Source organism: Lutra lutra, chromosome 12, assembly GCF_902655055.1.
Source record: "Lutra lutra chromosome 12, mLutLut1.2, whole genome shotgun sequence".
Classification (NCBI taxonomy): Eukaryota; Metazoa; Chordata; class Mammalia; order Carnivora; family Mustelidae; genus Lutra; species Lutra lutra.
This window is the reverse complement of record NC_062289.1, coordinates 9,068,891-9,092,248: the sequence shown is the minus strand read 5'-3', so window position 1 is coordinate 9,092,248 and position 23,358 is coordinate 9,068,891. Positions and strand designations below refer to the sequence as shown.

The 23,358-nt window shown below is 36.9% G+C and overlaps 1 protein-coding gene across 2 annotated transcripts in view; it reads right to left on the bottom strand.

Annotated features, from left to right (window-relative positions):
- The window catches only part of TMX3 (thioredoxin related transmembrane protein 3), a 44,077-nt gene that overhangs the window by 6,314 nt on the left and 14,405 nt on the right, over positions 1 to 23,358 (bottom strand). Inside the window, exons 5-14 of one of the 2 annotated variants that reach the window (XM_047696568.1) lie at positions 20,233 to 20,278; positions 18,819 to 18,899; positions 15,338 to 15,437; positions 14,655 to 14,732; positions 10,650 to 10,716; positions 8,334 to 8,432; positions 5,942 to 5,999; positions 5,701 to 5,754; positions 4,824 to 4,880; positions 265 to 394 (exon numbers count right to left, since the gene is read on the bottom strand). In XM_047696568.1, the coding sequence (XP_047552524.1) occupies positions 265 to 394; positions 4,824 to 4,880; positions 5,701 to 5,754; positions 5,942 to 5,999; positions 8,334 to 8,432; positions 10,650 to 10,716; positions 14,655 to 14,732; positions 15,338 to 15,437; positions 18,819 to 18,899; positions 20,233 to 20,278 (770 nt within the window). The remainder of the gene's footprint in view (positions 1 to 264; positions 395 to 4,823; positions 4,881 to 5,700; positions 5,755 to 5,941; positions 6,000 to 8,333; positions 8,433 to 10,649; positions 10,717 to 14,654; positions 14,733 to 15,337; positions 15,438 to 18,818; positions 18,900 to 20,232; positions 20,279 to 23,358) is intronic. The other variant, XM_047696569.1, reaches the window with a different exon arrangement.

Below are 23,358 nucleotides of genomic sequence, written 5' to 3'. Positions count from 1 at the left end.
CTCCCACTCACTGTGACAACCGAAACCATCTTCCACACAACCGTGAAAGAGGCATTTCCACCCATGAGCAGCTTCTTCCACAGAAGAACCTTCTATGTGTCTGAGAATGTGGCTCTGTGATGTGTGAGAAGCCAGCTGGGGAGGACTGCCCCTCACCCCAGGGGATGACTCTTCCTTTCAGAATCAGAGGAAGAGAAGAGAGCTTGTTTCTCCTCAGCCTCCTCCTTTCAGGAAGTCCCTTTGAATTGGGAGCGAAGGACTCACCTCTACTGTGCCGTCCAAGATGTTATTAATGAACTGCACCATGTCCTCAGCATCTTTGATCTGTCTGTCTAGTAAAAAGTATTGTTGGTTTGAAGTATTCAGTACAACCACAGTTGGGACTTTCAATTCACTGAAAACAGAAAAACAAAGAAACCAAAATACACATTAAACACAGAGATAACAAATATTCTGATATTCATTTATATCATGTCTAAGTAACTATAATCACAAAAGAAGGAAGCTGGATGAATAGCTTTGCCTCCCTATGCTTACAAGAAGGAAATTTCAAATTGTGCATTTAAAAAAATAGCTAAATTATGAAAAACATTATAGGGCATCTGGGTGGCTCAGCTGGTTAAGCATTTGACTCTTGAATTCACTAGGTCTTGATCTCAGGGTGCTAAGACCGAGCCCTGTACTGGCACCACGCTCAGAGGTGACACTGCTTGAGATTTTCTCCCTCTGCCTCTCCTCCCACCCTCCCACTTGTTTTCTTAGGGGGAAAAAAAAAAAAAAAAAGTGAAAGGAAACATTCCAATATATAATATTGGACAGTTGAGTATTTGTGATTAAGCTAAAACTTATTATGCACAATCCATTTTTTTAAGCCTAATGCTTTTCACGTATTAATGGGTAGGGTGAGTAGTTGGAGGGTTGTAAAAATTATGTGAGAAAACTTGGGGCGCCTGGGTGGCTCAGTGGGTTAAGCCGCTGCCTTCGGCTCGGGTCATGATCTCAGGGTCCTGGGATCGAGTCCCACATTGGGCTCTCTGCTCAAGGGGAGACTGCTTCCCTCTCTCTCTCTCTCTGCCTTCCTCTCCGTCTACTTGTGATCTCTCTCTGTTAAATAAATAAATTAAAAAAAAAATTATGTGAGAAAACTCAAGTTAAATATTCAGCACATTACCCTGTGTTCAGTAAATACTATTCCAAATTCTCTGAACTACTATCCCCCTACGTATTCTGCCGCAGCCTCAGGAAGTGCTTCACTGATTCACAAACATCAGTTTGCAAAAAGAAAACGTTATTAGAAAATGTTACTAAAAGAAAATGTTACTAGTAGTACTAGAAAATACTTCAATGCCATTTCACTGAAATCATTTTTCTCCTTTCAAGGATAGGTTGTTGCATAATCATAAAAGGAGGAAGGTGCTTGATTCTGTATGTCATCTGCACATGGGTTTGTGGTTATTGGTAGGTCTCTATGAAAATTATGCAGAAGTATAAAACTTTACAGTAGAAGCAATTCACACTGCAGTATAATCGCCACACAAGTAACGTGGCTCTGATTCTCTACCGTCACCACACAATCCCCTTTTCCCAGTTAGGCAAAACACGCTCATGTGACCCTGATGTTGACTTGGCCAAGGGGCAGGTTAACAGAGGCTTGAAGAGTGTGTGCATGGACAGGCTTGTCTTCCTGAGTTTCCGTGATGGCCACACGACTCCGCCCCCCCCCCCCCCCCCCCCCCCCCCCCCCCGGCCAGGAAATAGCCTGCCAGGGTCAGGACATGCAAGACTGTGCAGACCTGAACCTCAGAACCTCAGTGGCAGTTTGGAGCCACCTGTGTCTGTGCCCAGTCACCGTCAGCCAAGCCCAGGTACGTGAGAGAGAGCACATACCATAGCTTGAAGTCGCTGGGTATCAGGCCAGCGGATCACCTGCTATCATCAGGCCATCGCTGACCGCAGAATTAAAAAAAAAAAAATCTTAGCTTCACTCTCGCTTCATAAAATATACACAAGACAACTTTCTGATTTATAGCAGTTTAGTTATTAGTTGTAATAATGCATAAGTAGCAAAAAGTTCTATTCTAACAGAATGGATCAGAACTTAGCCTGCCTATGAAAACATGTATTATTAAAAAAAAAGTTAAATGCACAGTGGAACTACAAACTACCTGTTGTGAAATAATTCAATTTGAATAATTCGATTTGATTTGAACATCATTTCATCCTATTCCCTCTTAATTACATTCACAAAAACCCCAAACAAAACAATTTAACAGATTTAGGGTCTGACCGTACCCTACTTATTTTGAGACAATGTAAAACATAGTCATTGCTGTTGTATAACTATCTTACACCTTATCAAGTATTCGTCCTAAGTTAAAAATACTTGGGTAGGGGCACCTGGGAGGCTCAGTGGGTTAAAGCCTCTGCCTTCGGCTCAGGTCATGATCCCAGGGTCCTGGGATCAAGCCCCGCATCGGGCTCTCTGCTCAGCAGGGAGCCTGCTTCCTCCTCTCTCTCTGCCTGCCTCTCTGCCTACTTGTGATCTCTGTCTATTCTGTCAAATAAATAAAATCTTTAAAAATAACAATAATAATACTTGGGCATCCATACTTATTAAACTCCAGTAATTCCTCTGACAATATTAATGTCACAGAAGAGCTTCGGAGTGAATGGGATGCGACTTGAGAACTGAATCTCTTTAACTTACTTGTTGGGCCTCCTTTGGCATATTACTTAACTTCCTTGAGTTTCTTCTAAATTTCAATTTCCTCATCTATATAAAATGGAAATAATAATAGTACTTACACCTCACTGAGTTATTGTCAAACTTAAAAAACACCTACTGAACCACTCACTATAGTGCCAGTCACAGAACTAAGTGCTCAATAAGGACTTTCAATTATTATCACATAACCATCATCACGTGCTTCCTCTTCTTTTGAAAAAGGAAAAAAAAAAACAAGATATGAATAAAAAAACAACACAATGCAACAAGGTGTTGGTGGTAGAGATTATTGTTCTCGGAACACAACTGTAGCCCAAAATTTCTGCTATCTCACAACTCACATTAATAATCATACTCATGAAGGAATATCCACCCATCTGTACACATTCTGAATATTACCCTGAATCAAGGAATGGCTTATTGGACCCAAATTGCTTTAGCCTCTTACAATGTTTTATTGAATATTGGCTTGCCTTGAAGAACATTATAGGAAATGGATCTGTCAAAGTCCCTACTATATATACTGTAAAAATCCCTATCAAAAACATATTTCTACTATAGAGTGTCCTCTTCTGTGAGTTTCTATAGCCTAACAATTTCTCTTAGCTTTCTACAAGGTCTGCCATACTCCTTGTAACCCAAAGTTATTTTATAGGCTATGGGAAATGTATAAATAATGTTTTTCTACTTTGTTTTGAGTATTAAAAATTCAGGGCCAAAATTTTCAAGTAACTTTAGTAATTACCTATAAATGATGAATACCTAAAATGATATAGATCCTTTATTTTCCTTTGTCTTGATTTCTTCATTGTATATTATATCTGATACTTTATATCACTAGTAAAAAGTCTCACATTCTTATTGGAATAAGAGGGATAATAAATAAAAATGAACAAAAGTAACACTAATTTATAACGTTAGGCTTTCAACTGAAAATTCTGAATGTTATTTTGGGTTGTGAGTTTCATTTTTATTTCCCCAGTGTTCTTACTTGTAAAATGGAGTAATACACTGAAACATGAATGAAGGCAACTGCTACCCCTTTGCTACTGAGCAAAGCTGGAGAATACCAAACACAGTATCATGTTAACTTGAACTGGAACCTCGACGCTGCTGGATGGACAAGGTTACTTGTCTCCAGTGAGCTTTCCTCATCTTCACTTCATGGACTGGTTTTCAGGTCCACACCCTCCAGAGCTCCATTCTCCTACCACACACACACTCTTGTGTGTGCTCTGATGCCCTGCCTGAAATAATGTCTCCGCATTCTTCTTCCATGTAACTTCATTACTGCCTCCTCTGACAAGCATTTTCTGATCCCTTCCGCCTTTGTGTGTAATGGGGTGTGGGTGGGAGCCTGTACATTTCTAGAACCCTGTACTATAAAGACCTTTTCGTACAGGTTTGCAAATACTATGTTATCTTACCCAGCAGACTACGAACATTTGGAGACAGGGACTCTACTCATTTTCTGGATCAAGAGTACCAAACACAGTGTGTGACATACAGTAAATGCTAGATGTCTACTGCATAGAGTAGCTTTTTATCTGAAATTAATTTACTCTAAGTATGAAGTTTTCTAATAACAACTTTTTGAAGTGGCAAATGAGATTTTTATGTCATAAACATAACTGATGGAATTATTTTAGAATTGTGTATTTTCTCTGTAACGTTATTTTTACTCTGTTAAAATAAATTCTTCTAGCATAGCAGCCAATTCTTGAATGTAAAAACTTCCTACTTAAATTACCTTTACTCACGGAAACTGAACTTAAGGTAAGGTGTGCGTTAAACAGAATCTATAAGATTTTTAATTTTGGAATGCTGTCTTCTTTCCAAAATACATGGAATTTAGAGATAAATTTTTAACATGGAATTGAGAGATACATTTTTAATACAGAGCAATACTAAAGTTCAGTGAGTTTCCAATTTAGATTTAAAAACTAAAGTACAATACTTGGAGAATATCTGCATCAGCACAAATGAAAAGTTCACTTTTTTCCCCAGCTAGTAACGCTTTTCAGTGTCTCAGAAACATAAATTTTAAAACTGACAAAATTGAGAGCAAAATCACTCAGTCATTTAGAACTTTACTTACTCCATCAGCAAGGTATTTATATAGTCATTTCCATCCATATGGCCAAACTGAAAATCCCTAACCAACAACAATAACCAAAAGAAAAAGAGAGAGAGAGCAATATTAGGTACAAAATGAGGTAAATGTGTACAAAGAACTGAACATGAGGGCTGGAGCATGTAAACACTTAACATACAACTCATATAAAATAAATGCAGAAAAGAGTATGCCTTCTAATGGCTTCTGAGATAAAATACATATGAGTACGAGTAAATAAATTTAAGATATTTCTACTCTACTCTATATATTTAAAATGTAGGTCAATACTAGCATTTCTAACTAAAATATGTTTAAGAAAAATAACCCAATTCATTTACCAAAGGACTTATAAGAAGATGCTCCTACTATGTAACAGGAGAAATATAAATATATATCACTGATAAATCATTAGAAGGCTCTGAATAAAAAGGGAATAATTAAATAATATAACAAAATTTATAGGCTGTATGTTATGGCAGCAACAAACAGAATGATTTGGCACAAAGCAACAAGATCACTTTTTATATTCAGTTACTGTCTGAGTTCCTGTTATAATCATCATCTGTCTATATCTAACTTGTGATTGTTCACTTAACTTTATCTCAAATGAATGAGTACTTACACCTATTTCCTAACAACAAATGTATCCCAGATCCCATCAAGAAGCAAGTATGATACAAGTTATAAGGTTTTTTTTCACTTGTATGACAGAGCAAGTCCAAACAATTCATACTGAAATAGAACACACTGTAATTCATTTCAGTATCTTGATTTAAAGTATAAAACAGTTCCACTTTTGCTGTACTATACTACAAAATATAGTCGAACAAAAATAATCTTCTTGAATGCAAGCACCTACCTGTGGAATTGGTCTCTGTAATCTCTAGCAACTTCCTGAATAATTGACTTTAATCTGTGAAAGAATACATGAATATTTCATCTCTTCACTTCAGAAATATATTATCATTTTTCAATTATAATATCTGCTGCCTTATCTAATACTGTGGGGAAAGTAAGATACTGTATCAATTTTATCTTACGCCACGTAAAGTCTGACTTAGATGGTATGTGAAGCTTAAAACTATTTCAAGACACTATACCTGGTATGTTCAATTGATGTATTTTTCTCATCAATAACTGCAATAGCCACAAGCTTTCCTGAAATTAAGAATGACATATCTAAATTCAATAGCCCTCATCATACAAACTTTTCAATTATCATTGTAGCTGTGAACTGGGAATTAGTAAATAGTTTCTAGAATTTAATTCCGATTATGCTACGTGTTACGCACAGCAGAATGAATCAATGAATCAGTCAATTGGAAGTGAGAGGTTCCCTCCCACCTCCCATCCCCCAAATGTAAATAATAGTAAATATTTAACAGTTTACTAAATTGTACTGTTTTCACAGTACCCACAAACTGACTAAAATGAGTACTTTGTCAAAATCTAAGACATTAAGAAATAAAAGAAATGTATTATTAATTGATAAAAGGAATTTATTATTAGTTACTGTAACTCTAAAAGAATGACATATAACAAGAGAAGGATTTTTAGATGCTATTCCCTCCAGTACCATGGGTCACGTCCCTACTCGCCAGTACTAATACACAAAATGAAACGGACTCAAATTTAACCCTCAACACAACATAAATCACACTCGTCTGGAACATCCTCTAGCACCAGCGGACACAGTAACCAGAGCACTGGTACCGGAGTCAGAAGACCAGACGCCGCAGCAGAGCGTGAGGGTCCCATTCTAAGCTGGCCGGGAGACACCTGCGAAGCACCATTCACCAGCTGAGGGCCGGCCCCGGGGGGTGACGCGCACATAGACGCGGCTCTGAACTAGTGGGAAGCACAGTCTAGCAGGGAAAACAATAGACACATCCAAAGATCATTTACAACACAGCAAAAATGTATGGTTAACAAGGAGGAGAGCCGTGAAGGTGTTCGGAAAGAGACTGGAGTGAGCGTCGGCAGTTCGAGCGCATGCCTAGAAGACTTGCTGAGAAAGCGATACTCGGTCTGAGTCTGACGATGAGCATAAATTAACTGTACACTTCCAGGAATAAAGATGCGCTGATGCAAGGTGCGCGGCCTAAGAGACGTCAGTGTGGCTGGAGAAGGGAGAGTGAGGAACGAGCAGACTGAGAGGAGACGGGGACTGAGGCGCCGTCAGAGGATGCAGGGACCGCGGCTGCCAGGACTTCCAAGAAAGACAAGCCTGTCCGAAACCACGAGCGCCTGGCCGTCTGTGCTTGTGGGGCGAGGGGCCGGGTGGGACAGTGGGCAGGAGCAGAGCCGCAGCAGCACAACCAAACAAGGGCAATGAGGTTGGATACAAAAAAAGAACATTCCATAGCCAACTTCTTTCCAAACTCATTTGGGAGAAGACACTATCTGCTGAGAGCCCGAGCTGCCGGTTTTAATTACCTCAAGGTCATGCCGTCTCCTATGACTACTGAACTGAGAGCAAAACTAGTGCATTCCCCACATTGTTTCCCCTTTCCCTTCCCTTGAGTCTGAAAGAATCCAAAAGTAAACCCACAGTCTCTGACAGCATCCACAGCAACGTCTAGTGCTGAGCTAACACACGCATCCCTCTGCAAGGATAAACAAAGAAGGAAACGTCACCAGACACAGAACATGAATACGCAGGCGCAGGAGGCAGAGCAAATAACCGAAGAGTTTGAAAACACCACGAGGACCTATTAGAACATTTCTAATTTGTATTTTTAATCAGACTCAAAAGCAGGAAATCACGAAGAGGAAAAGCTACGCACACTACTTCTCATATTAAAGCTGAACCTTGAGTACAATTTTCCCGTTTTATTAAATCTAAAACTGTATTTCAATCCCCCTTATCATGAAGTTGTGAATGAAAACAAATGTGGCAATAATATTCATGAGTTCTCTAATTCATTATAAATTTACAAAACACTTCCTCCTAAAACTTTCCACGGTAACTTCTTAGAACCGTGGCAGTTTGCATCTACTTGAGACCATCCATTCACAGCTTCTTACAGCTTTCATTTTTGTATCTATAAATATATTTACTTTGCTTGTCATTTTCAATGTTGTGACTTTAAGAACCACGCCAGCGTGGCGCCCAAATTTTCCTCACAAGTAAAAGCAGGTTTCAAAGGTTGTGATGAGGTGTATTCCAACTCCTACTACAAAATCAGCTCCCAATACAGCTTCCTCGTTATTTCTTCTCATCTCCTTATCATCCAGGCTCTGCTTTTCCTGTCGCTATCAGCTCTAACTAGTAAATCTTTCCTAACTAACTCATCTTTTTCCCCGTACAAATGCTGCTTCTTTTTTAGTATTTTAATCTATATTCTCATGAAGAAGAACTGGCATTCAAGTCTTAAAAAGGAAGGAAATTATGAAAGAGAGTTTAAAATTCATTTCCTACAGAATCAGATTTAAGAAATCAATTAAGGAAAATTCTGCAGAGTGATGGAGAGTTGTATATACGCTTGTTACCAGTGTCTCCAAGTTCATACAAGAGGAAGCCATCCATAGTAAGGTAGTTCTGAAACCTCTCCCTGTTGATCCAAGATGACAGATCACCATCCTCGTACTCTTAAAAATAAAAAAAGCTAATAAGTTATATGTAAGTAAGAGTTTTAAATGTTTATAATGTTCTAATCTGGCAATATGTATAAAATGTCTTGACACGGAATCATAATCATAACTTCATAAATTTCATTTTTAGGAATCTATTCTAAGCAAACAATGAGACATACAAAAGCATTAATGGACAAAGAAATTCTTCACTACAGCATCATTTTTAAAAAAAGCAAAAAATAAGGAAATAAAAATAAAGGAAATAAGTGAAATACCCTAAACAGGAAATAATTTAAATAATTATGGGACAGACTGAGGAAGACCATTTATAGTCTTTGAAAAATTAATAAGTAGTAAAGCAGGTTGTAAAACATTATTACAATATGACTGTAACTTTGTTTGAAAGTCAAACTGACAGCATGATTAAATGAAGGCATACACTCCTAACTAAGTGGTTATCCTGGGTTGATAGTTATCCTTGAACAATGGCAATATGAGTAACTTTTTATTACAATTTCTTTGCTGTTTTCTATTTTCTGACATTTCTACCTCAGTTTACAACTCTTTCTCATATGTAAAACACAACACAAATATGAAGCCATAGTACTTTAGCCTTTTTCCAACATCGAATAATTCCCCTGCTAAGCAGACAGAAAACATCTGTAATATCAAGAGAAAAACTATGTCCTGATTAGAAATATAATGCTTAGGTAACTGTGAACAATTATTATAACTGCATGAAAAGAAGCTGATATAAAAGCCTACCAATATGTTTGGCTGAAGATTGGATTTTAATGATTTCGTGAAAGATAACGTTTTTTCTGTCACTTGCATTGCTAAACAAAACATTTTCAAGTTATCAAACCTATAAAATAAGCCCCATAACACAAACCTGAAAGTATTTATGGGTTTGGACTTACAAATTAGGAAAATAAACATAAAGCTAGGAGTTGAGTCCTGGGGCCACAATCTCCATTTCAGGTCAAAAGCCAACGTTTTAAGATTGTTCAAAGTGATATACATGAAACTCATCAGAAGATAAACCATCCTCCTGAGCCCTAACCCAAAGCATCAAAACTTATTGACAATTAAATATTAGAATAAGCATTCAAGGTATAGTCTCTGTATTAGCTGAGGCTTCAGGCAGGCTCTACATACTAACACCTGCAAGTCAGAAAATGACAGCCTCTCCCATAGCTAAAGGTACTTTTCTTATTCCTCCTGGCGACTCCCGGGAGGTCACATTTGAAACACGGAGAGAAGAGGAGGGGCAGTTTCTTAGCTATGATTACAGAGCAGATTTACATCCACACAGATATGATGACGCTTGTTCCAAAGATAAATAAAGTGGCTCTCTGGAGTGTTAACAAATTCGTACTAGAACTAGAACAAGAAATCTGAAAGCTGGGGTGCCTGGGTGGCTTAGCTGGTCGAGCAACTGCCTTCAGCCTCAGGTCATGATCCTGGAGTCCTGGGATCGAGTCCCACATCAAACAGCTCCCTGCTCAGCAAGAAGCCTGCTTCTCCCTCTCCCACTCCCCCTGCTTGTGTTCCCTCTCTTGCTGTGTCTCTGTCAGATAAATAAATAAAATCTTAATAAAAAATACTTCAGCGAAGAAAAACATTGTTGAAGCAAGTATGTTAAGATTTTGGTAATTGTCTAACGTGGTTGATGGGTATATACATAGGATTTTACTATTCTAGCAGTGTCTTTATTATGAGGTAGGTTTGTATAACAAAAGTATTTTAAAAATACAGCAAGTGTTTACTTCAGTGAAGAAATGCTGAATAACAGGTGAACGGTTGGTTACTCCTGTCAGGGAGGGACAGATGAAAGCAGGAAAGATCACGTCCTCCAGGGTCCTCACCAGTACTGAGGGGTTTTATTTCTTCACCTTTTTGTGAGTCTGAAATGTTAGATCTTTTTTTTTTAATATGAATAATTTTGAATGTTTTAAAATAATGTACAGAAAATGCATGCATAGAGTTCATGTCTCAAAAGGCCAATGACCTGACAAAAAAAGAAAAAAATAAATCACTGAAGGCAGAACCCAGAAAGCACACTAGACAGAAAAACCAAAGTGGAAGGCTAAGAAAAATCTGTTACTCAACTAATAGGAAATGTAAGAAGTAGCTGCACCTACCAAATCTTTCATCAACAACTAAATCCTCTAATAGGGGCAGCATTTTAATTTCAACATGTTTTGTATGAGTTAAAACGTTGGAACTTACCATCGTAAACAAAGTAAGTTTCATCTTTGAAAACAAGCACAGCGGGCATCTCTTTCAATGTCACATACTGCAAAAAATCAGATGTGTAAACAACTTTTACCATTAAAAAATTTTTTAGTTGGTAGCTATGATTTCAAAAGGATTGAAAGATACCAGAAAAAACCCACAACAAAACTGTTACAAACAATGAAAAAGACTCCCACAGTCCATCCCAAAGTCACCCAAGGACAGTTTTATCTCTATGCAACACCTGGCACAGTGCCCTGTTTGCTACTAAGATTTGCTACTGAGAAAACTGTGGATTGTTCTTAGAGCTGATAAGAGACCAAAGACATCCCGGGAAGTACAGGACAAGACATGCTCTGAGGAAGCTAAAGAGCCGTGGCTAAGGCAACAGCCAGCACTGGTAGGTCTGAGTCCTTCCCCACCATTCCCGGGCTGTGTGACCTGGGAGTCCACTGCTGTCCTGGGGAGCTGGCTTCCTCCTCTGTAAGTCAAGGACACCGAGTCTCCACCTCACTGCACAGTTACTAGCAAAACTAGATGCACTAACACATGTGAGAGCAGGTTTAAGATGTAAATTGGCTTTATAAGTGGGAACTTATAATGGCAACTAATAAGAAGAAATTATTTCAGAGGGTACCTGCCTCTTATACCTGTGCTGTCATTATTTCAAAATACTGACATTATAGTAATCAGTATCCCCCTGGGTTTACCACGTAGAAATAGGACATGGTGTGATAATACTGAAAAGCAGTGACAAATAATCATTAAATAACTAATAACAATAACTTTAACAATAAAATAAAAACAGAGATGCTGTCCTGGAAATACAAAGAAGGGAGAAGGAATACCTCAGGTAGTATAGAATGATTTCTTACACAATTACTAAAACATGGTATAGCACCATGCAAATAGCTATCTGGAGGGCAGTGGTGAAGGTCTTCGGTAAGTCTCTGTCATCACGGACGCCTGTGCTCATCTGCTCCCGGCAACGCAGCCACGGAGGGACTCTGCACGTATATGATAGCATCCGGCACCCCCCTTTCAAGGATACCCGCACTTGGCCTCACTCTGTAGATGGGAGCTTGCAGCACTGACTTGCACATACTCTGAATCCCCCTCCTCCTTCCTCGTATTCCCTTCAACTCATTACCACAGACAACAGTCATCTGTCCACAGGCCATTTTTCTCCATTCGCCTGTAAGTACCCTGAAGTCAGAAACTGCCCTGAGTCATCCTTATATCCCTTTATTATGCTTACTAGGGATTTCATCAATACTAGACGTAAAGCTAAGGAAGCTTTGCATGATCAAACATTAAAATTCAAAATATGGGGGAAATATAAAATTATGGGTCTTGTCCTTATTTGAGAATTCTCTGTGGTGGTAAAATTCCTCATACTACTCTGAAAGAATACTGATTCCCCTGAGCAGACTTTTGCAACCGTATACACAGGGGAAAAACAAAAAAGAGAGAGAGAGATGAGAAATACTGGTATTTGCAGGCATAATTAAGGAATGTTTGAGGAAACTAGTTGAGAGGTCAATAATAATAACCACAAGAATGCCCTCACTGCAGATACTGTGTGTGCCTACCCACGCAGAAGTTCTAGGTGCTGGAATTTTGATCTAAAACGTCTGTCACTATACAAGGACTAGGGGTGGGGGGGTGCCATGTGGGGTCAGGGCCTAGAACACAGCATGTCCTCTGGTGCACTCCAAGTAAATTGCTTGAACACTTCAAGACGAGGGTACGGTGTACATTCTCATGTCTAATACTAAAATGTGGCCCACTGGGCTTGGAGATGAATGGATTAAAAGTTCCTAGGCCTGGGCTGAGAACTAGATTCCATCCATTCTGGGCCTTTACACCACAGTAAGTATTTTAAGACATTCCAGAATACAGATTCTTAAGCTTTGAAGGCATCGATTTGAGAATCTAATGGCACATACAGCTCTTCTTCCTTCCTCTCATCTCCTCCCCATCGAAAGTAAATGCATACACATAAAATACTAAAAAAAAACTTCTGGGACAAAACTAAGTAAACCTAAAAATGAGTTTAAGCCGACCAGATTTGTCTCAGGTTCTCCAAAGGAAGTGACAATCATTTCAGACTATATTACACATTTATAAGATAAACATTTATACACAACATATTGCAAGAAGCACTAGACACATACAGTCTTAAAAATATTTAAATATTAAAAAATATTAAACAAAAATTAATCAAATGTGTAATATGACATACCTTTGTGGGGAAAAAAAACTGTTTTGATTTTCTGTAACTTACACCGATTAAAAAGAAAAAGCTTCCCTTGATTTATTTCATGTTTGCTCATAGCCACTGCCTAATTTCTCAGGCCCCCTTTTCAGGGAAAACTTTAATTTCTCAAGTCCCCTTCTCAGGAAGACTTTTCTGAAGAGAAGAGTCCATACCTGTAACCTACAATTTCTTATCTGCATTCTCCCAGATCACACCAATGAGGTACCTGTCCTTCTCGTAAAACCACTATAACCTCCACGTGGACAAGTGTCACAGTTATTTTCCTCAACTGATCTCAATCACTTTCCAAGTATCTTGCACAACAGACCCTCTTTTTAAAACATTTGTTTATCTTGGCTTTTCACTCACCTTGTTTTCCTACTCCCCAGCTATTTTCTTCTCATGTCATCCTTTGCAGTCTTTAGGTCCTGGGCCTATTTATTTCCTTAAAAGTTTGCATCCACGTCTAAGAAAGTTGTTTATACAGCCTGACTGCCAGGCACCTCTATCCACCTGAGAATTTGATGCTTCTTCTTGGATGTCTAACTAATATGTTGAACCAAGTTTAAATGAACAATTCAAAACTCTTGATCAGTCCCCCATTCCCAAACTCATTTCTTTTGCAATAATCCAAGGTCGTAGATAACACTACCACCGACCCAGCTTATAAACTAAAGACCTAAGAGTCATCCTTGATTCTGCCTTTCTCCTCCAGGTCAGTGAGCACAAACAATTCTACCTCTAGAAAACAATGCTTTTACTTCTCTCCCATCCTTTTGCAAACCTCCAAGCTTAAACTCCCCAGATTACTTCAAGAGTTCAACTGATCTCTGGGTCTATTCTATCCAATTCATTCTGTTCTCAGCAGAGAAATGTCCTTAAAATGAGCATGAGACAAAGTCCTTCACCAACCTCAACCCATCACATGCATGGCCGTGACCTGCAAGGCCTCCACTGCTCTCTGCCTATCTCCTATCTATCTCCTTTCTCACTGTATTATAGCACACTGGCCTACTACCTATTTCTCAAAGATGCCAGCAGTGTTCTTTTCTTATCTTGGGCATTTGTAATATCTACTCCCTGTTTCTAGTTTATTCTGGACACAGATCTTTGCGAGGCTCCTTCACAGCATATATGGCTCAGTTCAAATATTTTCTTCTCAGGCAGACATTTCCGGATCAACCAATCCAAAGCAGCCATCCGACTCCCATGTTCCTACAACCACAATGCTCTTTTACTTTTTTCATAGCAGTTACGTCCTGTTCACATATTTGTTTGCTGGAGATGACTATCTCAGGCTGTCGTCTGCAACACCAAACTCAGTACACTTTCTTTACCCACGAGAACGTGGGCTCTTCCCTCCCACGACCCTGATGTGTTTGCTTCTCACCAACGATCCAGGACTTAACACAGGGCACGGCACATGATTAGATAAGCAGCAGATGTGCATTAATATACATAAATATATTAATCACTCCATTACTTATAAACCAATTTAACAGTCTGGGCTATCATTTCTTACTACTGCTATTACTCTGAAGAGAAAAAAAGTATCAGTGTAATAAACAGTCCCTAAATGCTGTGAATCCGTGGTATTTGCTTATTAACAATCTAGTACCAGTAGTAAAGAGTTAACACATTTACTGTTCTACACATATGAGTAAATAAATCTGATAAATAAAATCAAGTAATAATTTAAAAAATGAAATTGATCATTACAGTCCATTTTTAAACATTACCTCAGGAACCACTTCTTCTGAGGCAGAAAAGAAATATGTATATACAATTAATTCTGAAGCAGCATCTATGTATTTCTCCTGTGAAGATACAAATAGAAAAGAGGTGACTTTTAAATATTAAGATCAGAATTCATTCCTCATTAAACACTCAGAGCAGGTAGTACCATCCTGGGCCCTGTCATCCCAATTTGATGCCTTAAGTGTTTTTATGTGAAAAGATGATGGAATATAAGCAGCAAATGAAACGAACTGTTTCTAAAGTAAAAGACCACCATAACTCAATGCTTTAATACTCCCCTAAATAAATAAGCTTAATTCATATATTTTAATTCAAGAGTTACAGGAGATATCTGTGCATATATCCACACATATAAACAATTTTCAAAGTTTACGTTCAAACTGCACTCCGCAATCTCAAAGAGCCAAAAATGCTAAAAAGTAACACAAAATCTGAATAACCAGGGCAAGCAACATCTTTTTATTCATTTCTGTTTCACGAAGGCAAACACAACAGGGGACATATAAGCAAGTGTTTTCATTAGAAAAACACTTAGATTGAACTAAAATATTTCCAATAAAAGTGAAATAATTTTAAGTTTTTGGGTCAAAGTTTTGGCTCTACTGAAAATTAAATTGTAATACATCTGTGTTTGTGAATTTAAAAAATAAAATCATTTGATAACCTTCAAAGGTGACTCTCCGCCTATGTAAACAAAAAATACACGATGTCTCTTTTGCACATGTTCAAACATTTGCTGACTTGGAAGTGGCCGAATTAGAGCCCTGTTTGAAAACAAAACAAACAGAAAATAAACTTGCATTTGAAGTAAAGATAATACATAATTTTAAAGTTACAAAGTTTTAATGTTGTATTAACTGAATTTTAAGTAATCACCCAATCCACAAAAATCTAATAAAACTTCTTAGCCCATGACCAAAACTGTACTCACACAATGAAAACAAAGTACCCACAACTTAATCTATCAATTTAAAAAATAAGTTTAAAATACATCCCTTTAGAGAGTACCATCTTGGCCAATATTGTGATAGTCAAGAACAGAACTATAAGCCATTTAGAGTCCTCAGCCACAAATACTAGGATCCGCATGAGAATTATTTTTTCCCTTTCATATGATCATTCACACTAACACACTGTGAAATCCTATCCCAGAAAATTATAATGCAATGCTAAGAAGATTTATGTCTATTTAAATGCTAGTTTTAAAATACAGAGGTTAGGGCGCCTGGGTGGCTAGATGGGTTAAGCCTCTGCCTTAGGCTCAGCTCATGATCTCAGGGTCCTGGGATCGAGTCCCGCATCGGGCTCTCTGCTCAGCAGGGAGCCTGCTTCCATCCTCTCTCTCTCTGCCTGCCTCTCTGTCCACTTGTGATCTCTGTCAAATAAATAAATAAAAATCTTAAAAAAATTTTTTTAAATAAAAAATAAAATATAGAGGTTAAAATCTAAATGTTTCATAAGTATGTTATTCTTTTCAGAAAAAATAAAATGGAAAGTGGTAGTCCTAATAATACCTAAGAACCTTATAAAAAGAAAACAAAATTCTACAAAGACTTTTACCACGCAAGCATATTTCAAAGCCAAATACACTGAGAAATAAATTACATCAAAATTTATTATAAAATTTATCACTTGTAAAATGTTACTAAAAACTAAAAAAGAGGCATGTTTTTACTGTCAGATTTTTCTCCACGAAATTTGGACAGAATACAGAGTTTGCCAAGGCAAACACATTTTCAAAATGCACCGTTCCCTACGTACGTCGCGTCACTCCCTCCAGCCTCTATTCTTGGACTGCAGTAATCAGCTGCTAAGTGATGCAACCCCAGGCCCGAGTCATGAAATTTCATTTGCAACAGAGTCACCTTTAGTTACATCAGTCCCTCACGTAATCCCCTCGTATCATATATCCCCTCATATAATATAAACTTATCTCACAATTTATTCAGAAAGCAAATAAAGAAAATGAAATATACAATCAATGAGAAAATACAGTGAAAATTATATTAATAAGCTTTGCAAACTTGAAAAAAGGTCATTCCTAATTCTGCCTTTCTCTCAAATAATGCAAGCCATACAGTGCCATGCCACTCAACAAACCCACTGCGATATTTCAATTTTACTTTAAAGCTATTTAAAGTTATCAATGTATCCTGTCAAACTCACAAGAAAGCGCTTATACTTCCAAAGTCAACATAGGTTAACTTACCTTGATAAATGTTCTCTTGAATAAGATCCACATAATTGCATTAAATAATTACAAGCACCAACTTTTACATCCCAGCAAGACAGATGTAGATGAAAAAGCAAAATCAACACATTCAAACCAACAGGAAATGTTTATGGAAGAAACTGTCTTCTTAGCAGTAAAATCTCAGAGATCTGTATCTCCGATAAGAATCTGGGTTCTAATTATGTCACATTCTAAGCAATGTGTAGTAATACCTCACAGGTGGCATAAAGCAGCAAGTGACAGATCAAGGAAAGTATTTTAGCTGTTATCTAAGAAGAATTTTCCAGTATCACAGGCCAGGGATTAAAGCCCAGGTCTAATCAGAACAATGATATTGTGGGGTTTCTTTTAAAAACTCTGGAGTTAAGTAACAAGAAAAATAAGTTGATGTAAATGAAGCAGTATAAAAGCAAATTTACAGTAAAATAAAAGCTACCATTCACAAGGTTGTTAGAAGTAATCAAATTCTGAAAATATTAAAAATCCACTGGCAGGGGCACCTGGGTGGCTCAGTGGGTTGAGCACCCATCTTCAGCTCAGGTCGTAAGCTCGGGGTCTTAGGACTGGGCCCCACATGGGGCTCCCTGCTCAGTGGGGAGTCTGCTTCTCCCTCTCACACTCTCCTTGTGTCTCCTCTCTCACTGTTTCTCTCTGTCAAATAAATACATAAAATTTAAAAAAAAAAATCCACTGGCAGGGGCACCTAGGTAGCTCAGTGGGCTAAGTGTCTGCCTTTAGTTCAGGTCATGATCTCGAGATCCTGGGATTAAGCCCTACATTAGGCTCCCTAATCGGCGGGGAGTCTGCTTCTCCCTCTCCCTCTGCCCACCCTGCTTGAGCTCTCAGTCTCTCAAATAAGTAAGTAAAATCTTAAAAAAATAAAAAATAAAAAATCTACTGAAGAAATTTTTTTTTCTACAAATGAAGTAAATTTAATACAAGGTTAACAAATATAATACAAATTACAGTTCCTCTTGTTTCTTTAAACACCTCTCCGCATATGCTACATATGCCTACCTTTTGTCATAAACGAACAGAAAGATGTTATTCAGGTTAAGTCCCTAAAAAAATGTGGGTTCAATATGGTCTATTAAAATACATTTAGCTTTAGTTTTCTTTCTTTTTTTAGACAGAGAGTACATGCATGGTGGGGAGGGGCAGAGAGAGGGAAAGAGAATCTTAAACAGGCTCTGGAGCTCAGCATAGAGCCCAGGGCTTGGTTTCATGATTCAAAGATCATGACCTGAGCCAAAATCAAGAGGCGGATGCTTACCTGACTGTGCCACTCAGGTGGCCCAAAATTGCATTTAACTTTAGGGTATTAATATCTTCAAAAAAATAATAATATATTAAATTTAGTTACTATATAGTATATTACTAGCTTTAGGAGTAGAATTTACTGATTTATCAGTTGAACGTAACACCTTGGGCTCATCACATCCAGTGTCCTCTTTAATGCCCATCCCCCAGGTACCCTATCCTCCCACCCACCTCCCCTCCAGCAACCCTCAAGTTTGTTTCCTATAGTTAAGAGTCTCTTGTGGTTTGTCTCCCTCTCTTGTTTTTATCTTTTTTCTTCTCTTCTCATTTGTTCATCTGTTTTATTTCTTAAATTCCAGATATGAGTGAAAATGGTGTGTCTTTCTCTGACTGACTTATATCACTTAATATAAGATTTCCAGTTCCATCCATGTGGTTCCAAATGGCAAGATTTCATTCTTTTTAATGGCTGGTTCACATGCAATTGCATATATATATATATATATATATATATATATATATATCACTTCTTCTTTACCGATTCATCTGTTGATGGACATCTGGCCTCTTTCCATATTTTGGCTACTGTGGACATTGCTGCTATAAAATATTAGTAATCATATAGTGAAAGCCTTTCCTAATAAAAACTTACCCAGACACTCTGTGAGCAAACTCAATAATATCATCTTTAGTTCGTGGTCCTCTATAATTATATGCCAAGTCCCCCTTTAATCTTAAAAAGAAAAAAAAAAAAAAGGACAGAAGTTTAGATTATTTCAACTGTTTTAATAGTTAACACTAATCACTACTGTTATGTTAAATTACAGTATATAAAATAGTAAATGCAGAGTTGTTTCAGAAGTACCATAATCATGTGAAATACAGTAGACAACTGGCTATAGGGGACCAACAATTCAAAATATAAAGAAAAAGGCTATATTTTATTGAAATTACATGAAAATATTTCATTTTATATCTAATAGTTGCACTGTGTCTGTGCTTCTGAAAAGTGCATAATCTACACATTCATGGTCAAGAGCTTGTAAAAGCAACATAATTCTCACTATTTTCTCAAGTTTAAAAAATGACAGGGAATTAATAGTATTTTGGTAGAGGTAAACAAATTTTAAGCAACACAGCATCACAAGAACTTGAAAGATGCTCCAAGATTATAGAGATAAATAAGACGTGAAACACCTATTCTATAAAATTAAGACAATTTTCCAAAAGCCTGTAATGATGTGTCCAGCTGAGATTTTAAAAAAAAAGTGAAAACACAATACAACATTTATAATCAAACAAAAAAGAACAAAATGGATCATTTACTTAACACAAGTAAAAGAGATTTAACATTTTTTGAAAGCAGGGCAAGGAGGGAAGTCAACACAAAACTCAAGAAATAAAAAATTAAAATTAGTCAAATTTTGAAATCTGAGATTTTAAAACACTGAAAAATAACTTACCTAATTATAAAAATAAGTTTCCAAATATTCCTCAACTCACATATTACCAAAATAAGGATGAAACTCAAGAGATAATTCAATAAAATTATGATTATGAAATAAATCCCTTAGAATTAGTACAGCATTTCTCCCAATTTATATACACTTTACATGAGACTTTGCCAACCCTTACAGATTAGAATTAAATCCATCAATTTGATTCTATTTCTTTCCTCTCTAATGAAGTAAGTCTATTTCCATTATAGAAAAGTAACATCTGTTAGGAGACAGGAGTCACATGATACAGCAGAATATACCCTTGAGCTCCTCAGGGTGAAACACCTTTCACACTGTACAGCTGTGCGTCTCGTCCTGCAGGATGCCTGCCCCGCAGCAAACGCTCAGAGCGCACTCAGCGAATCAGCCATCAACAACACACTCACTTAAATACCAAGAAAAGCAGGAAGATGCAGTCCCTCTCCTCTGCTCACATACTGCACCTAGAAAGAATCACTGAACCCGAATCTTCAATCCTCCACGGATGCTACTAGAAATTAATGTAATAAAACGTAAGCAGAGTGAACTAATAAAAATACACATATAAACATACAACACTCAACTTACAGCTTAATTGTTGGATAACCTCGAACTCCAAACTCTGAAGCAATGCCTTGATAAGAAAAAGAATAAATAATTCTAAATTTTTTTTTTTAAAATGAGAAACTAGGTAGTAAATGAGCCTTTTACTTATATATATGTATTTATACGAACCCATAAAATTGTGTTGTTTTCAAGTCTTAAAAAAGAATATAAATTCACATACAAAAAAGAAAAAACATGACATTCTCATACAAAACAATTACTTAATACTCCAACCTATGGCCACACAAAACACTATGACAAATTAAGAATAACTGCTAAAAGAATAGTTAAAATTTTATCTCTGAGATACTTTTTTAAAGATTCTTTTAAAAGATGTTCTTGTTAAAGATATTTTTGTTAAAAAAAATATATATAAAGTCTCACTTGTCATTTGATTTCATCTTCTAGGACAAATATTTTTTTCTATGTCTCATTGGTTCCTTGCAAAAATAAAAAACAAACAAACAAACAAACAAAGAAAGCCCATCCTTTCCTTTAGTGTTTTCTGAGATTTAAAAGAACGGCACTGTATTTTAATTAAAAAAAAAATAAATTGTATTTGCAAAATTACTTAATTTCTGCAGACAATACACGATCTAAAAGCAACTTTATCTACTTGTTTTAGAAGTTTCTGCTTTTGTAATAACCCAGAATAATTCTAGTTATTTTCAAAGATTATTCTGAAGTCCTCATATTAATTAAAATGGGATACAGTTGCTACGATGGCATCTTTTTTGAGGGAAAGAAGAAACAAAAACAATCAAATAGAGAATTAGGACTTTAAGAGGTATAGAAATCACTACTACAAATTAATACCGTCCTACTTTACAGATTCAAGACAACCAGAACAACAAAGAAATGAAACCATCTTAATTAAGAGACAATATACAATATATTTACACATATACCAGTTTAAATAAAATATAATGTATTTATTCATATGATCTCTCCCTTTGTTAATTTGATTTATTTCGAGGACATTTAACTGTGGTTGGGAATAAGGACACTACTGTATGTGAGTTCTGGTTTATCAATCACTTTAGTCACCATTACCCTGGTTTCTTAGCACCACCCACCACCTCCACCCAAGAATGATGACGAAGTGAATTTGTGGCCAAATAACAGTCAAAATCTCTCAGCCTTCCTTTGTTATCAACAGAGTTTCTCCCTTAAACATATAGAGAAAGGTGACTGGAAGGTTTTGGACAGTGATCAACATTGGTTTTTCTTAGAAGCAACACAAACAGCAAAGGTAACAAAAATAACATAGGTTTTGGAGATACAGATCCTGCCTCTGAATAGCTATGTGAAATTAAGCCAATTACGTATTTATTTGTGCCATCACTAATGTAGGATTTAATTATCAAACAGTCTAATTGAACACTGTGGTTATGGAGATTGACTTCTGAGTAAAAATATGAAAATGATTTGGGGGGATAATGTGAGTAAAAGATGTTCTTAATCCCCCCCTTCCCAAATTAAGGAGGCCGGAAAACATCAGCCCTTAATTCCCTTAAACTAAGATAATACAATTGACTGAGTGGGCGGAGTGGGTATACCCATCTATCAATTCTTTAATTTACTGTAAAGTTTTTTTAATAAACAAATAAAGAAAATATGCAATCAGTAAGAAAATACAATGGTGGTTCTCAAAACAGGTTTCAGAGAAAAAAAAAACCCCAGCTCCACATTTCACCCTATTACATTTCACCGGCCTCAGCATATCTGTAAAATGGAGATATATAATGCCACCCACTCTACTATACCTTGACTCTGAGCATTAAACTCCATTTTTGATAGAATTTCAACTGGCAGTGACTCCTAAAACCTTAAACTGAGGCTTCCCTAGGAAAACAATTTATATATGTATCACGCAAGGAAAGCATGGGTTATAGACGTAAAATGATGTAGGTTAGGATTCCAACTTCTCATTTATCATCTAGGCAGCTCTTGTCCTTCTGAGGACAGCAGTCATCTTCTTCAGCTTATAGGTGGGATTTTGAAATGAGAAAACATGCGGAAAAGAATCTAAGAGAGTGCTTGGCACACAGAGATCCTGAAATGATAGGTCCAATTCCTTTCTATTTCGGATCCTGATCTCACTGTTAAGTGATTAACTGCAGACACATCAGTGTATATATAATAACTATCACATAAAAAATATCTTATAGTTGACTTTAGTAGACCTTCAACTATACCTCCAGATAATTCTGTGAATAGGAGAAGAATACTAATATCACTTTTCAGGTAAAGAAATTGATATTTAGACTTGGTAACTTGTTTGAATGCAAGCACTGATTAGGTAGCAGGACTATGAATGAAGCTTAAGTCTGAGTTTAACTTTTGTTCTTTATATTTTCATATTAGAGAACAATGGTTTGCATAGAAACCTGAGATTAATTCCTTCACAAAGTCAAGAATCCATTTGTAACATGAATAACTTCTCTGAAATTTTATACTTTTAAATGCTCATAAAATGAGGTTAAACATGAAGCCCCCTATTTCCTGTTTTCTCCTTGAAATAACAACTTGATAGTAAAGCTAGGCTTGGAAGTGAATCATGATGATCTCAGACTCTGGTTCAAATTCTGCCTCTAACTTTGGTGTTTGAAATTACTTAGTCATTTCATTGCTAACGACCTGCTGTTACTTCATCTACACAATGGGCAGGGGAAGAAGGGAGGAGCTGTAATTAATGTGAAATCTTTTTCAGCTCAAAATACTATTTTTCTTAGTATTTATTGAGTGTTACTATGTATCTAATATGAAGAGGATATAAAATACAGCAGTTCTCAATGGGGGGAAATCTGCACTCCAGGAGACCCTGGGCAATGTCTAGAGACACTTCTGGTTGCAGTAACTTGGGGGGACAATGGGATGGGGAGAAGGGTGTTACTGGTATCTAGTGGGTGGAGATCAGGGATATTGCTAAATAGCTTACAATGCACAGCAAGCCTTCCCCTCAAACAAAGAATTACTTGGCCCAAAATATCCTTAGTGCCAAGACTTAGCAACCCTTAAATGGAATCACTGACAAAAAGTTCTTATCATTTAGAAAGAAAGGTAAAACTAATTTGACAATATAATCTATGAACACGAAAGTAGAAT